This window comes from Cyprinodon variegatus, unplaced genomic scaffold (genome assembly GCF_000732505.1).
Source record: "Cyprinodon variegatus isolate N-32 unplaced genomic scaffold, C_variegatus-1.0 Scaffold324, whole genome shotgun sequence".
In the NCBI taxonomy this organism is placed as follows: domain Eukaryota; kingdom Metazoa; phylum Chordata; class Actinopteri; order Cyprinodontiformes; family Cyprinodontidae; genus Cyprinodon; species Cyprinodon variegatus.
In genome coordinates, this window is record NW_015150777.1 from 824,378 (window position 1) to 838,387 (window position 14,010).

Genomic DNA, 14,010 nt, shown 5'->3' on the forward strand with positions numbered 1-14,010 from the left:
TTTTTTTTTTCTCATTGGAGATACCTGGCTTATGTCTACTGCACTTTGTACTCCAATTTGTACAGGTAATTTCTTAAGGTATGACATTTTTGAAAAACCTGTCTTCACTGCACATTTTTTTTTAAATCACTGGCAGAATGTTTTTTAACCTGAAGATTGGCATCAAGGAGCTCATTTCAAGGTGTCCCATATTGATGTATTGACAGAAGCTGTAGTGCAAAGACAGAAGGAGTACCACTTGGATTTTCATTCTGAGATGGAGAGCACATTTTGAAGTCAAATGTCTAAAAGCAACAGGATACTATTTAGTGCACATTTTTTTACAGGTTAAAAATAATTTTTCTTTGTAATTCCTTTGTCATTTTTTTAACTCCTTCAAATGAACTGGAGGCTAAATATACGTGGATTGTAAAGCCAGGATGGACATTTCAGACAATTCCACTCCTGTCGCGGCCACATTTCCATCCACCTTACAACCTAATTCATCTGCAGATGGTGTCAACCAGACCGCCTCTTCGCTGGCCAAATCCCCTCCTCTTCCTCCTCACTCGCAAGTGGCGTCGGTGTGCATTGTGTTGGTAGTTGCAGTCATCATCTTGGGAACTGTGGTGGGAAACGTGCTGGTGGTGGTGGCTGTTTTCACCAGCCGAGCCCTTAGGGCCCCTCAGAACCTCTTCCTGGTGTCTCTGGCTTCGGCGGACATCCTGGTGGCAACCCTGGTCATCCCCTTTTCACTGGCCAATGAGGTGAGTTCTTATAGATTGCTCTGCTGAAAAAGTGACCTTTAAAAATGGGAATATGTTATCACTGTATATCAAAGAAATTAATTTTATATGATTTGTGGTTTAACTGGAAGAAAATCAATAAATGATTTGTAGAGAAAGGTTGTATTTTATAGTGTGTGTCCCTATAGAGTTGTCCCGTATTTTCATGTTCTTATGTTCCTCTGACCACCTGTCCCTGCTGAAAGGTTGCAGCATGATGCTGCCACCACCATGTTTTATCCTTGGGAATGTTGTGTTCAGGAAGGTGTCCAGTAGTAGTTTTCCTCTTACAGTACAGTATGTTAACTAAAAACTCAGACTTGGGCTATTTGACCATAGCAGCATCTTCTAAATGATTGCTATGCTTCCTATGGATAAATTCAAGCTGCCAACAGGAATTTCTGTGGAATTCTTTTAAAAATCTCTTTCCTATTGCTACGCTTCTTAGGCAGGTCATGTTTTTACTCTTGTTTTGCTTATGCTTTTAACAGCTGCATTTATACTGCTATGCAAAAATTACTCTTGGGTGAAGTATTTAGCTGATTTTAAAGGCAATTGGTTGGGTTCTATTTTGGTGGTGATCCAAGTATCACTAGGCATATCTCAATGATTTTTCTCATTTTTACTCATAAAAGAAATATTTTTGTATCCTCTCCTTTTCCAATTCACAAATGTGCACCAGTATTTTTTTCTTTTTTTTTTTTTTTGGTGTTTCTCATTAAAACACAATAGACTTTGAATTTAAATCTTCAAATAATCAATTAAGTTCTAATCCAGTTCTCCAGGGAGACTGTCCAAGACTTGGATGGATGGATGGATCGCTTCTCCAACACACCTAAATCAGATGGCTGTATTTGCTCATCAGCTGTTGTTCAATTCTCCAAAGAAATGCAATCAAAGCATTAATTTGATTCATGTTTCCACCCAAAAATCGCAGAGTGGTAGCTTTCCAGGCCTGAATCCCTCCCCCACAGGCTTAATCTTAATGACCAAGCAAATATTTTCTTGCAAAAGGGTAAGGTTATGAAAAACATCAAATTCTTCAATGTTCCACTGGAGCCCCATTAAATCCATCATCTTGAAATAAAAATTTGTTACCACAACAGTCCTGCCAAGAGGAGGCATCACGGAAAGGAAAGCTAAACCCGAAGAAGTTAAGAAGCTCAACAGAGACTAGAGTTATAGCAGTAAACTGAAAAGAAAAAGCAATTATTTCGTTTTAACTAAATTCACTTATTTAGCACAAACCCAACAAATCCCAAGAACTTATAAACATGGTGGTGGCAGCATTATGTCATGGGGATGTTTGTTAGCAGCATCGGGCTGGGAAACTAGTCCAAGCAGCGGGGAAGATGGAGGGTGCTAAAAACAAGGATATTCTTGATTGTAGCCTGTGTCTTTGTCAGTCTGCATGTGGGTTAAAACCTGATTGTTTGTTTCACAATAAAAAAAAACAGATTACAAATGTTGAAGGAAAGTTCTGTTAATGAAATGGTGCAAACTCTTAAACAATCCACTTTACCTCAAGGTTGTGAGGCAACAAAACCTGAAAAAATGCAAAAGCATGCTTTTTTAAGACAAGGTAAAACAGTTTTGGAGTCTTGTGTTATATAACACATTTGCAGACACTCCGCTATTTGCTCTGAAGAACAGTAAAACAAAAAGCTCAGACTCTGCTGAAACACAGGAGAGGAGTTGCCTTATGAAACCTTTTTGTAACCATATTTACTGTAAACAAAATTATTTATACTGGGTTACATTGCTGTTTATGTGATTTATTTTCCTTCCATTGCACCTGATGATATAGATAAAAAAAGGAAAAAAGTTCTGCATGCCTAAGAGAAAATTGTTAAGGTAATTCTAGTAACAGGCTCTGATACTGTCTGGAGATTTGAGCACGTAATTAAATTTGCATTAGGATTTCCCTTTAGTGTGGGCACACTCCCTGCAAGAAACAGTTGGATAGCCAGAGGAAACAAGCTGATTTAACTCCAATTTGGCATGCATGCAGATCAGTCATGGGTATGTAAAGCCTTCATCCTGGGTAAGTTTAGCACAGGCACCGAGAGGAAGAGGTGATTTCATCATGAGCTTAAGGATATCTTTACCAGAGAGTTGCTGGGGCAGCAAACACAAAGGATAATTCATAAAAAAAACTTAAGACTGTATAACTAGCTGTAAATGGAGTTTTAATAGTTGCATTTGGAGGTTGCAGTTCTCCAGTGTGTGGGCTGAATAACATATGGGACCTGTGGGCTTAAACGTTTGTTAAAACAAACAATGAAAATAAAACATAAAATCAAATAAGGATCGATCAAAATGTGATTACTTATTACAATATGGAAAAATAAATTAGCTTGCATCAATGTACAATCATCTGCTGTTTCTGTTGGAATCAGGTGGAGAAATGTTTACAAGATGCATTAGTTTCTGCAACTGAAGAAACTCCCAGGGCATGCATGGCACTCTGGATCAATGAGATTATTTCGATCCACCAGCTTCCACCCGTTTGTGCAAAAGATAACCAAAACAAATTTAACCCTAGGGCGTCAAAAAAAAACATGTTTTATGAATAAAACATGATGACATACATACGAAGAGGCTCCCTGAAGTATTTGGAGAAATAAAAAATACATGAAAACAAAACCACTATCATCCATCCCGCAGGTTTGTTGAAGCTCATAATTTTAAGGTTTTACTTTGTAGACATGCAACAAATTCTTATTATTTCTAGTGCTAAAAAATCACAGATACAGTCCATATTTAAGGATTTCATGTAAATAATAGCTTAACATGGCCTCGTGCAATTCACAAATATCCTTTGCAACACCTAGTTACCCTCTAGTAAAGCTAGATGCTTCCTTTTAAAGGTGTTGCAAAGGATATTTGTGAATTGCACGAGGCCATTTCTCCTCGTGTACGCTCTGTTTAAAGGGTTGCTGTCCTCATAGCTCATTCAAGCTTACTGTGGTTGAACGTCCGCTCTAACCCCTAAATCCCTCAATCACTATAGAGAACGGGGACTATATAGAGGAATTTATAGCAAACTCAGTTAACTAACCGTTCAGACAGATGATCAATGCGGAGAGCCCTCCGTGCAAAGCATGCCGGGATATATCTGCCTCTTCTGAGGCCTTTCTTTTCTTCTCATACACTTCATAGACACTTTTTCTCTCACGACCCAGAGTCACTTTCAAAGAACCACGGTGAGAAAGGTGAGCATCAATGTCCGTCTGAAACCATAGCTCACCACACATATATGCCTGAAAGTGCGCATGCGCAGAAGATCGCTTTCGGGACGAGCATGTAGGGTCGCCTTACATAAACATATAAACCAGATTTATTGACAAGTAGGAGGACCAATTATTTTGATGATGCACCAAGAAATAAAAGATTGTCCTCTATACCTTCAAAATGATGAGTCCAAAGTAAACCTGCTTGTTTGCTCTACTGCCTCCTAGCAAGAAGGTTGCAAAACACTGAATTATATTGCTGCTAAAAAGTGCTATACAATAATTTTTTTTTTCTTTTTTCTTGACTTACATTTATATTATTTTTCTAGTTAGTATAGATCAGGGGTGCCAGAATCCAACTTTTAAATGTGTCTCTTCTCCAAGAAAACGGAATAAAATCACTTAGCAATCTTTACTGTGTAGCAGGGATGCAACGCAATGCTTCATAACAGTGGATCGATAACATCGATCATCCTTTAGTTTTTTTTTGTTTTTTGTTTTTTTAAGATATTATAACTGAACCTAAAAGTTGATCATACACTGAAATTCAAAGGTCTTTTCTTACATTTCTACCACTGTGGGCACTTTGAGCAGGGAATGCAACAAGTTTTGAAATAATCCTGCTGTGCTGAAGATGAAAGAAAGGTTGTTTGTAGAGCATGCTCAATGATAAATGCATTGTAAAGTTGTGCAGCTTTGATCAGTTTGACAGCTTTAAAATATTGAACAATGAAATGACATATATAAAACATCATAGATACGAAATAGGGTATTCAAAGTAATACGACTGCTACCTTCAGATCTTACTGGAATGGTTGTGTTGGCCTTAAGTTGCATTTGCTAAGTCAATGTAACCTGCTTTTTTATTGGCAGAATAGTTTTCTACAGCTAATGTTAGAGCTGAGATCATCAGACGAGACAAAGGAGCAAAATGAAACCAAACAGAAAAAAAATCGGAGATAGTTTCAAATATTGAAAATATTGTTTACTGATTTGTTATCATTAATTGATATAATGATGGGCCAACATAAAAAAAACAAAATTCAACCAGGTATATAAAAGAAAACAAAAAAATTGCTTTCTAGTTGAGGGAAAACCCTTTCCCCAATAGCTATTCTGAGTCCAGTTTGGCTGAAATAACCTCAGTGATATTCTTCTAGTGGTCTGCCATCTCTCACATCAGTCTGAGAAAAGTTTTCCCTATTTCTCACTTATAAGCTGTAAGTTGTTTGAGAGGTTTCCCTGCATGTTTAGTCCTTTTAAAATCCCTGTACGGATTCCCAATCAGATCATGATCTGGGCTCTTTTAAGGGCTGTCTGTTCTTTCTAAGACCGAAGCAGGAGCTTGGTTCGCATTGCCAGCAGCAAGTCAGACCTGCTCCCGGTTCTTGTTGATCCCTTGCCACGGCTGCCCTTTGTCACTGCTTCTGTTCATTACATTTATGGACTGAATTTCAAGCGCCGCCAGGGACCTGAGGGTGTCCGGTTTGGGAACCTCAGGATATCATCTCTGCTGTCTGCAGATGACGTTGTCCTGTTGGCCTCATCAAACCAGGACATTAGGCGTACACTGGGGCAATTTGCAGCCAAGTCTGAAGCAGCCGGGATGAGGATCAGCACATCCAAATCCGAGGCCAAGGTGGACTCCACTCTTCAGGTTGGTGGAGAGCCCTTGTCTCAAGTGGAGGGAGTGAGGGATGGAGCGGTGTGGTGTCTGCAGTGATGCGGTCAATGTATCAGACAGTCGTGGTGAAGAGAGAGCTCATGGGGCAAAGCTCTCGATTTACCAATTGTCTATGTTTCCACCCTCACCTATGGTCGTTAGATCTGGGTAATGACCAAAAGGACAAGATCCCGAATGCAAGTGGCCAAAATGAGTCTCCATTGCAGGGTGGCTGGGCGAACCCTTCGAGATCGGGTGAGGAGCTCAGTTACCCGGGAGGAGCTCAGAGCAGATTCGTTGCTCCTCCACATCGGAAGGAGCCAGCTGAGGTGGTCAGGGCATCTGTTCCGGATGCCTCCAAGTTGCCTCCCTCAGGAGGTGTTTCAGGCATGTTCCATTGGTAGGAGGCCCTGAGGAAGGCCCAGGACACGCTGGAGGGACTATGTCTCTGAGCTGGCCTGGTGTCGCCTTGGGGTCTCCCCAGAGAAGCTGCTTAGAGTGCTGCCTCCACAACCCGGTTAAGGATAAATTAAAAAAAAAATGGATGGATTGATGGTTTTCCATATCAACTCTACATTTGACACTTTAAAATATAAAATGGGGTATTTTATGAAAATCTATTTTTGTCTATGGTTTTGTCCCCTATCTTTTTATACATTGAAGCCATCATATCCTAAAGAAGTGAATACAAACACTGTAAAATATGTGTAAATGTATCCTTTTACAAACTAATGGGTATACTCAGTATACCCTGAAACATATCATTTACTTTTGCTTTGAAAAACAAAAGAAAACAAATAAGTAAAAATGTAGTCATTTATTACACACACCAGGCTTGCAGGGTTGTTTTGTTTACTATGGCAACTGTGGATTGCAAGAACCTTAATTTTCTCCATGAAAATGAGGTCTGCAACTAGGATATTTTGAAACTGTTGTGAGAGTTTACTAGAAGCTAAAGAATATATTACATAACTAGAACTGGTAGTTATAGTTGATTGATAGGTCATTCAAATCAAGGGTTAAACTAATTAATTATTATCAGTTGAATGATTATAACTGTAATTTGATCACTGACCAGGGTTTTAGATTCTTACCTTAAAGAGTTCACTCCTGAATTCGGCTGTTAATAATTCAGTTGTCTTTCACCAATTAACTAAATTAGGCTATGGCTCTTAGCAACGTTATTAATCACCGACTAAATAAATGTGACTATGTTTATTTGGATGCTACTAAAAGAAGTCAATCCAGCCTGAGTGATTAATTGTTCACTGTGTAAAATACAATGGTACCTTTACTAGCTACAATCACAAAATTCTGTATCTAATAACTAAGCAGACACTAAACACTAACGAACATAAGCAAAAACAAGAGATAAAAGGGGGAGAGAGGTTTAAAAGTCTGAGGGATGTTCGAAGGTTAAGGCTTAATGCATTTGAAAGTGTCCTTTATAAATAGCAGATAAAATGTAAATAAACCCTGACACAGTTGTTAACTGCAGTTAACAACTGTGCTCCTAGTGTAGCTCCTAGTGTAGCCTCTATAACATGTTCAGCATGGGGTAGGCGAAGCTACAATGCTAGCCAGTCCACTGCAGCATTTGCTTCGGCAACACGAGACTCATTCTGTGTCATGATTTTCTTAATGGATCTGACCAACATGCAGTAAACCACTCAGAGAAACAGGGTAAAAGTTTTAAAAGGTTTATTGATAAGATCAGCAGGGGTAGGATTCAGGAGACTCAGTGTACTGGTGAACCGGAACTGGAAGAGGGAATGGAAGTTTTCAGTGGTTAGTTCAGGATCCGTGGGAATTTAGAATGATGACTTGGAGAGACAGAGAAAATGGAACTTGTGATAGTGAAGAAAACTTTCTTCCAAGAATCCAGTCGGTGTGGGTTTATCCACAGGAAGAGATTCGTTGGAGGGCGGACAGGTTTAGACTTGGTTGGACCCTGAGGAGCTATTGAGCGGACTGTCACTTGGAAATCCTGGAGGACTTGAACAGAACTTGTGCAGGTTAATCCCCTGCTCAGTGTGAGACTCAAACAATCCTTCCAGGGGAAGTAGGCCAAACATCCAGCTTGTAGGATGACTTCCTGCTGAAAAGGCAAAGACAAAAAGGGTTAGGCTCAGTGAAAACAAAGACTCAGTTAGACTCAGCAAAACTCAGCTTGGCTAGAGTACACAAAACTGGCAAACACTCTAGCGCTGAGGTAGTGACATTCCATGGCTCAAATAGTCCTCAGTGATGAGTCAGCCAGTCGCAGGTGTGTGAGAGGACCAACAAGGACAAGGGCACCACCTGGTGGTGGAAGGAGAGAAAGACAAAAACACAACCCACACAAACTGGATTCCTAACATTCTGTCTATAAAGTGAGCATTAGCATTCAGTTAAAACTCTTAAAACCATCAGCAGTTGAATCAGAAAGCTTATTTCAAATAAAATACCAACACATCTATTCTACCTATAGTTCCCCCAAGCAGAGCACTTATTAAGCATAAGATGGAAAGGCAGGGGGAAGGATAATGTAACTGCTTTGAGAGGTATTCTGCAGGCCCCGTCATTAGTCCAGTCCGTTTGTCCAACAGTAACTTAAAGAGATTTTGATCAATCCGATGCAATAATAAGAGGCAATTTTGCAAGGGGGTTAATTCTCTAACTCACGGTAGCACGGGACGTGTCCCTTTTAGCTATGGTGGTTGGCTTGTAGCCGCAACCTCCGCAGGTTTAACGGCTCATAACGGCTCCTTTGGCAAACAAAGATTCCCTCTTCTTTGTCTCTGCTACAGCAGGCTTCAGGGGACACTGCGTTTAACTCGGTTTGAATCACAGGAAGAATTAAAAACACTGTGTTCAGCTCCTTCTAAATCGCAGGAAAAAGGCAGTTTGACTCTGTCCAGCGAGCACAGACTTCTCCAGAGGGATTTCTTCACTACGTAGCGTAGCCTTCAGCTGGAAGCGCTTTGGCATCTAGCCTTTCGCAGTTGAGGACCACAAAATAGGATGCTGAAATGGGAAGTTACCTCTTTTATAACCTTCGCCAGGGGGGGGTGTCTTCAGAGTGGGACAGTTCTGGTTACATCAGTGGCACTTGATCAAAACAAAACTGTTTACAGTACTCAAAGATTTTTTTGAGTCTATTTTCTCAATGTAAAGCTGGTGTTTTTTGTTGCTCCAGCCTACTCCATCAGTAACAGTCGGCTGCATTCCCTGACTGGTAATACTTGTAATCGATTGGAGACTTTCACTTATTCTCAAATGTCCTGGTTCTTTTTACTCAACTCTGCAGGGAGCAATTAGCGTTTTCTCATGAAACAGGCAGCTTTGTTCTCCAAATTCTTATGGTTATTTTTTGCAGTTCTTGTTGTTGTTGGGTTTTTTTTTTATCAAGTCTGTTAATCATCTTATAATTAACTGTTTTCCAGTTGATGGACTGATGGAATTATAATGAGGGGACTCAAGCTCTCACAAACTAAAGAATAACATAGAAGGAAATGGAAGAAGAAACGCTGAACCAAGAACAGCTACAAGTGTGGACTTTTATAGTTAAACAGATCCCCATTTAATGAATAAATTCAAAAAAACGCACGTAAAAATACACCCTACAAAGGAAAATATATTGTATCAAAATCTAGAAAGCCATGCTCTTTTAAAGGTACATATAAAAATACATGATTTTTAAATGGGATATTTACTTCATGCAGTGCATTCAGTATGTTAAATATTAATTTCAAGTTTAATGACTAGATCATTTTAAACTAAATAATTTATGAAATGATTAATAGTATCATTCATAGTTTATTTCAAAATCAATTGCACATAATGGGTCAGTTAAGCAGCTCCTGCAGGGTGGATGGACTGTTATGCAGGAGCTGCTGATTGGTACAAATCAGGTCCACCATATTTTGCCTCCAGTAACTTTGACTCAGTCAACCTCTCAAATGCTAATTTGAGTAAAAACCTTAATGCCAGGTTCTGCAATATGATTACCATCTTAAGCACAGTTTCTAACCTACTTAGCTATAATTCTCAGACTGAGTTTTTCATCCATTTTGGGTCAGTGGACATTAAATGCTTCTATGGAAAAAAGTCACTGGAGTTAACCAGTGAATGCATAACTGCATTATTTATGTATGATAGGTGCAAAACGTTCACTCATCTTAGCTTTATTCTGTTTAATTATTGTGACTATTGAGATAATTTTTTTTCCAAAAATAATTTGATTTTTTTTCTGCGGCGTGAAAAAGTATGTTCTCTGTTAGGAATATTTTGTTAATATCCTAAATGCTTGTTCGTCTCTAGGAGGAATCAGGATCAGAAAAGCTATGATTAATATAAAATTAAATATTTAATAAATAATTAAATTTCAGCCACTGTTTTGAAAAGAGTAGCTTAATCAGCTTACAAGAGTAATAAAAAAATATTTTAATCATACCTGAAAACTATCTATCTTTAGGTGGTGCTACAGATGGAATGATGGTCTGGAGAAAAAGGGACACCATAACTGAAGATTATTACAATCATAACTAGAAATTCAGGAATATATATGGATTAAACAAATGCAAGCTTTATAAGAATAATGAAAAATAGAGAAAAATAATACACTTGAATTAAAAAAGATAATTAAATTTAGCCACAATGGATTATTTTCCAAAATGAGTGTTCATATTACACGTTAGGTCATACTAATCCAAAATTTCATTATTGTCCATTCTTTTTTTTAAAGTAATTCAGACATATTTCGGAGCGACTTCCAGCTCCACAACAAAGAGGTTTTTAGTTTGCGCATTGTTTTCTGGGATGTTCTTAAAGTGAGGAATATCCATATTTTCTTGGTGATCTCAGTGTTGGGGAAGCAAACCAGCCCCATATCATCACCCTACCACCACGTTTATCTATCAGTATAACATCGTGTTTCTGAGATGCTGTGTTAGCTGTAGGTCAGCTAGACACGAACCACATCATCTAAAAAGACCAACTTTGTCTCATATCAATCCACAGAATATAAACGTCTTAGGAATTAATAAGATGTTGTTTTTTTTGTAAATGTGAAACATCTGTTTGTGTTCTTTTGGGTCAGGAGTTGTTCTGACTTTGTAACTTTCCCATAGAGAACATTATGCCCACTCTCTCTTTCTCGATGTTGAATCTTGTACTTTGTCCTCAGTTGAGACAAGTTACCTGCAGAGCTTTAGATATTACTAAATGATACTTCCTAAATTAATCTTTGATGTACTTTTGAAATAATTTTGGTAGGCCTGCCACTTCATGGAGGCTTCATATTTTCTCCACCATGTTGTTTTCTTCATGTTGTGACAATTTTTTGTGAAAGCTTTGGCTTTGTAATCCTCTCCAGACTGGTGGGTGTCAGTGACTTTGTTTTTTCCAATGTTCTGATTTTTTTAGTATTGTTTCTTTAAATATATTTCTTTAAACAGAAGAAATATTCTTTAATTATTTATCATACACATTAAGCAGGTCAAACAGATGTCCTGGATTAGACTTGTAAAATAGAACTTGTTGTTCTTTTAATCTCAACATTTTTTAAATGAAAGTTACTTTTCTGTCTCCATAACTGTAAAATCTTTATTTGGAAACACTTTTTTGTATTTTCTCAGGTTATCTTTACCCAGTATTAATATTGTTTTATGATCTGAATGAAAGGTGGATATCTCTGGCTTCATCTTCTTAGATTTAATTTGTTTCACCACAAAACGACTCTGCTAATAGTACAACTTGGAGGAGTCTATAGATTTCTGGTTTAAATAAGTTTGGATCTGTTTTAAAGTCAGTGTGAAGTTAAGTTATCTAACAGAAATCTGCAGCCGGTTAGGCATTAATGAGATATTGACTCCATTTTTATTTTCAAGCAGACTAAATTGCTTCCATCAGAGCCTCCACTGCTTTCTAATTTAAGAGTAGCAATGGATTTTAAAAGTGTGCTCATACTTTTGTTTTAATTGGAGTGTGTTAAGACTTGATAACTTAAGATTCAGGTAAATCATCTCCACAGTTTTTACAGTTTTAATCCCAGATATATTCTTTCCCATTTCTAATGAAAAGCAAGCAAAAACAAATATATTTTGAATTGGTTACAAAGGTGTGCTTGCTTTAATGAGTACTTAAAGCATTTTTTAAATATTTTAAATTTGCTATTAATGATAGCACATCTAAACAAGTCAAAATAAAGTTCAGATTTCCTAGGATTTTTATTTCTGATTTTCATTCTTTAGCTAAATATAGGTTTTTAGATTGATTGCAAAGGATGAAATGTGTCTCATTATCATCTTATTCTTCTGTTTTTTACAGGAAATCTGGTTCCCTACCAAAATCTGAAACCATGATTCTTACATTTACTGGCCTATATAGATTTTCCTTACTGAAGCTATGTGTGTGTGTGGCACCCTAAGATGGATGGGCAACCTGTCAAGACCATCCACCTCTTTCTGTATTTTATGGTTAGGGGGATCAAGATGGTTTTCATTATGAGGAATCTTATTTTCAAACATCCCAGTGAGTCCAAAGCATACCACTACATCAATAGACTATCTTAAAACAGAAAAAGTTGAAAATATGTGGGGTCATTTTAAATAGAACTAGGGAGAAAAGATTGTCTTTCGGCTTTTCATAGGCAGACCTAGAGAAAAAAAAGTCATAATGTGGAACTTGCCCTTCCAAAGATGTTTCAATGCTGAAACTGATTGAAAAAGTTCTTCAAAGTTTTACTTTTAGGCTGAGAGCCCTTGTATTAAACCCAACTCTGACTGCTTCTTTGTACTTTTTAGGTCATGGGCTACTGGTACTTTGGCTCCACCTGGTGCTCCTTTTATCTGGCTTTGGATGTCCTCTTCTGCACCTCCTCCATTGTCCACCTCTGTGCCATCAGCCTAGACCGATACTGGTCCGTCACCAAAGCTGTCAGCTACAACCGCAAACGGACCCCCAAACGGATTAAAGTGATGATCAGCATCGTGTGGCTCATATCCATCGTAATCTCCTCCCCACCTCTCCTCATGTCCCAGAAAGACAGTGACTCTGAGACAGAAGATGGCCGTGAGATGAGCAGGCAGGAGTGTCTTATCAACAACCAGACGTGGTACATTCTCTCCTCCTGCATGGTGTCCTTCTTTGCCCCTGGTGTCATCATGATCCTTGTATACTGTAAGATCTACCGCGTGGCCAAGCAGAGAGCTTCCACCGTGTTTGTGGCGAAGAATGTGATGGAGAGGCAGCCGTCACAATCCGAGACCTGCTTTGTTGGCGCTGGAGGTACCTGCCAGAGAAAAGGCAAGGCCCAGTATGAGCCTGAGAGCCCCCTGCCTGGACACCGACGCAACTCCTCTCACGTGGATAGCAACAGCAGCACTCATAGAAGAGGAGAGCTGGATGATATTGATTTAGAGGAGAGGAACTCTGAACCTGATGTGAAAGAGACATTTTCCTCAACCCTCCGTTTCCCCCGCAGAGTTGTTGGTAGAGGAAAAACAGATGATGGTAAGGACATTGAAGGAACAGCCAATAGACTCAAACTTCCTCCTCCTCCACCATCCTGCGCCTCCATATCTTGGGCCTCCTCTGACCAGTGCTCACAGAACCTCCTGCTGCCATCTCCGCTCCCTGTCCGCAATAGACAGATGTCTCTGTCCAAAAACAAGGTGGCACAGATGAGAGAGAAGCGCTTCACCTTCGTCCTGGCTGTAGTGATGGGGGTTTTTGTGCTTTGCTGGTTCCCGTTCTTCTTTACATACAGCCTACAAGCGATCTGCAGAGAGAATTGTACCATTCCAGAAACGTTGTTTGATCTGTTTTTCTGGATCGGATACTGCAACAGCTGCCTGAATCCCATCATTTACACAATTTTCAACCAGGACTTCCGCAGGGCTTTCAAGAAGATTCTGTTCCACGTGCATAAAAAGACATGAGAGGATGTGTTTGAACGTACGCAGCTTCAGTCCTGTTCTCCACTGTGCTGTCAAATCTACATTAAAGGGCTTGTCATACAGCCGGCGTATTGCCTCATTATTCAAGAGTTCCTGTCCATCCACCCATCCATCCATTAACCTAACCTTTGTGAGAAAAAAAAAATCTGATCTAAATTCAGTGCAAGTTTCTGACCAATGAATCTTGAAAAGTTGGAATATTAGATATGGAGACTGTGTATGAAATCTGTCATTCTTCCACTGTCTAATCTAATAAAAAATCAATTTTCTTTTCCATCAAAGGTAGATGACTGAGACAATAACTCAACAAGGGAAGGTGTTTCAGACTCTGCTTCCTTAAGGTCCCGTAATATGTCTTGAATTGTGCCTGAACTGGAATCTTAATTAGGCCAAAATGGCTGCAGGGCAGT

At 39.0% G+C, this 14,010-nt stretch overlaps 1 protein-coding gene across 1 annotated transcript; it reads left to right on the plus strand.

Moving 5' to 3' along the window:
• The first annotated feature begins 25 nt into the window (after positions 1-25).
• LOC107091080 (alpha-2Db adrenergic receptor-like) lies at positions 26-13,643 on the plus strand. The gene is made up of 2 exons (XM_015384806.1): positions 26-746; positions 12,446-13,643. Exons 1-2 carry the CDS (start codon positions 420-422, stop codon positions 13,580-13,582), a joined length of 1,464 nt encoding a protein of 487 aa, XP_015240292.1. The 5' UTR covers positions 26-419; the 3' UTR covers positions 13,583-13,643.
• The last annotated feature ends 367 nt before the right edge of the window (positions 13,644-14,010 follow it).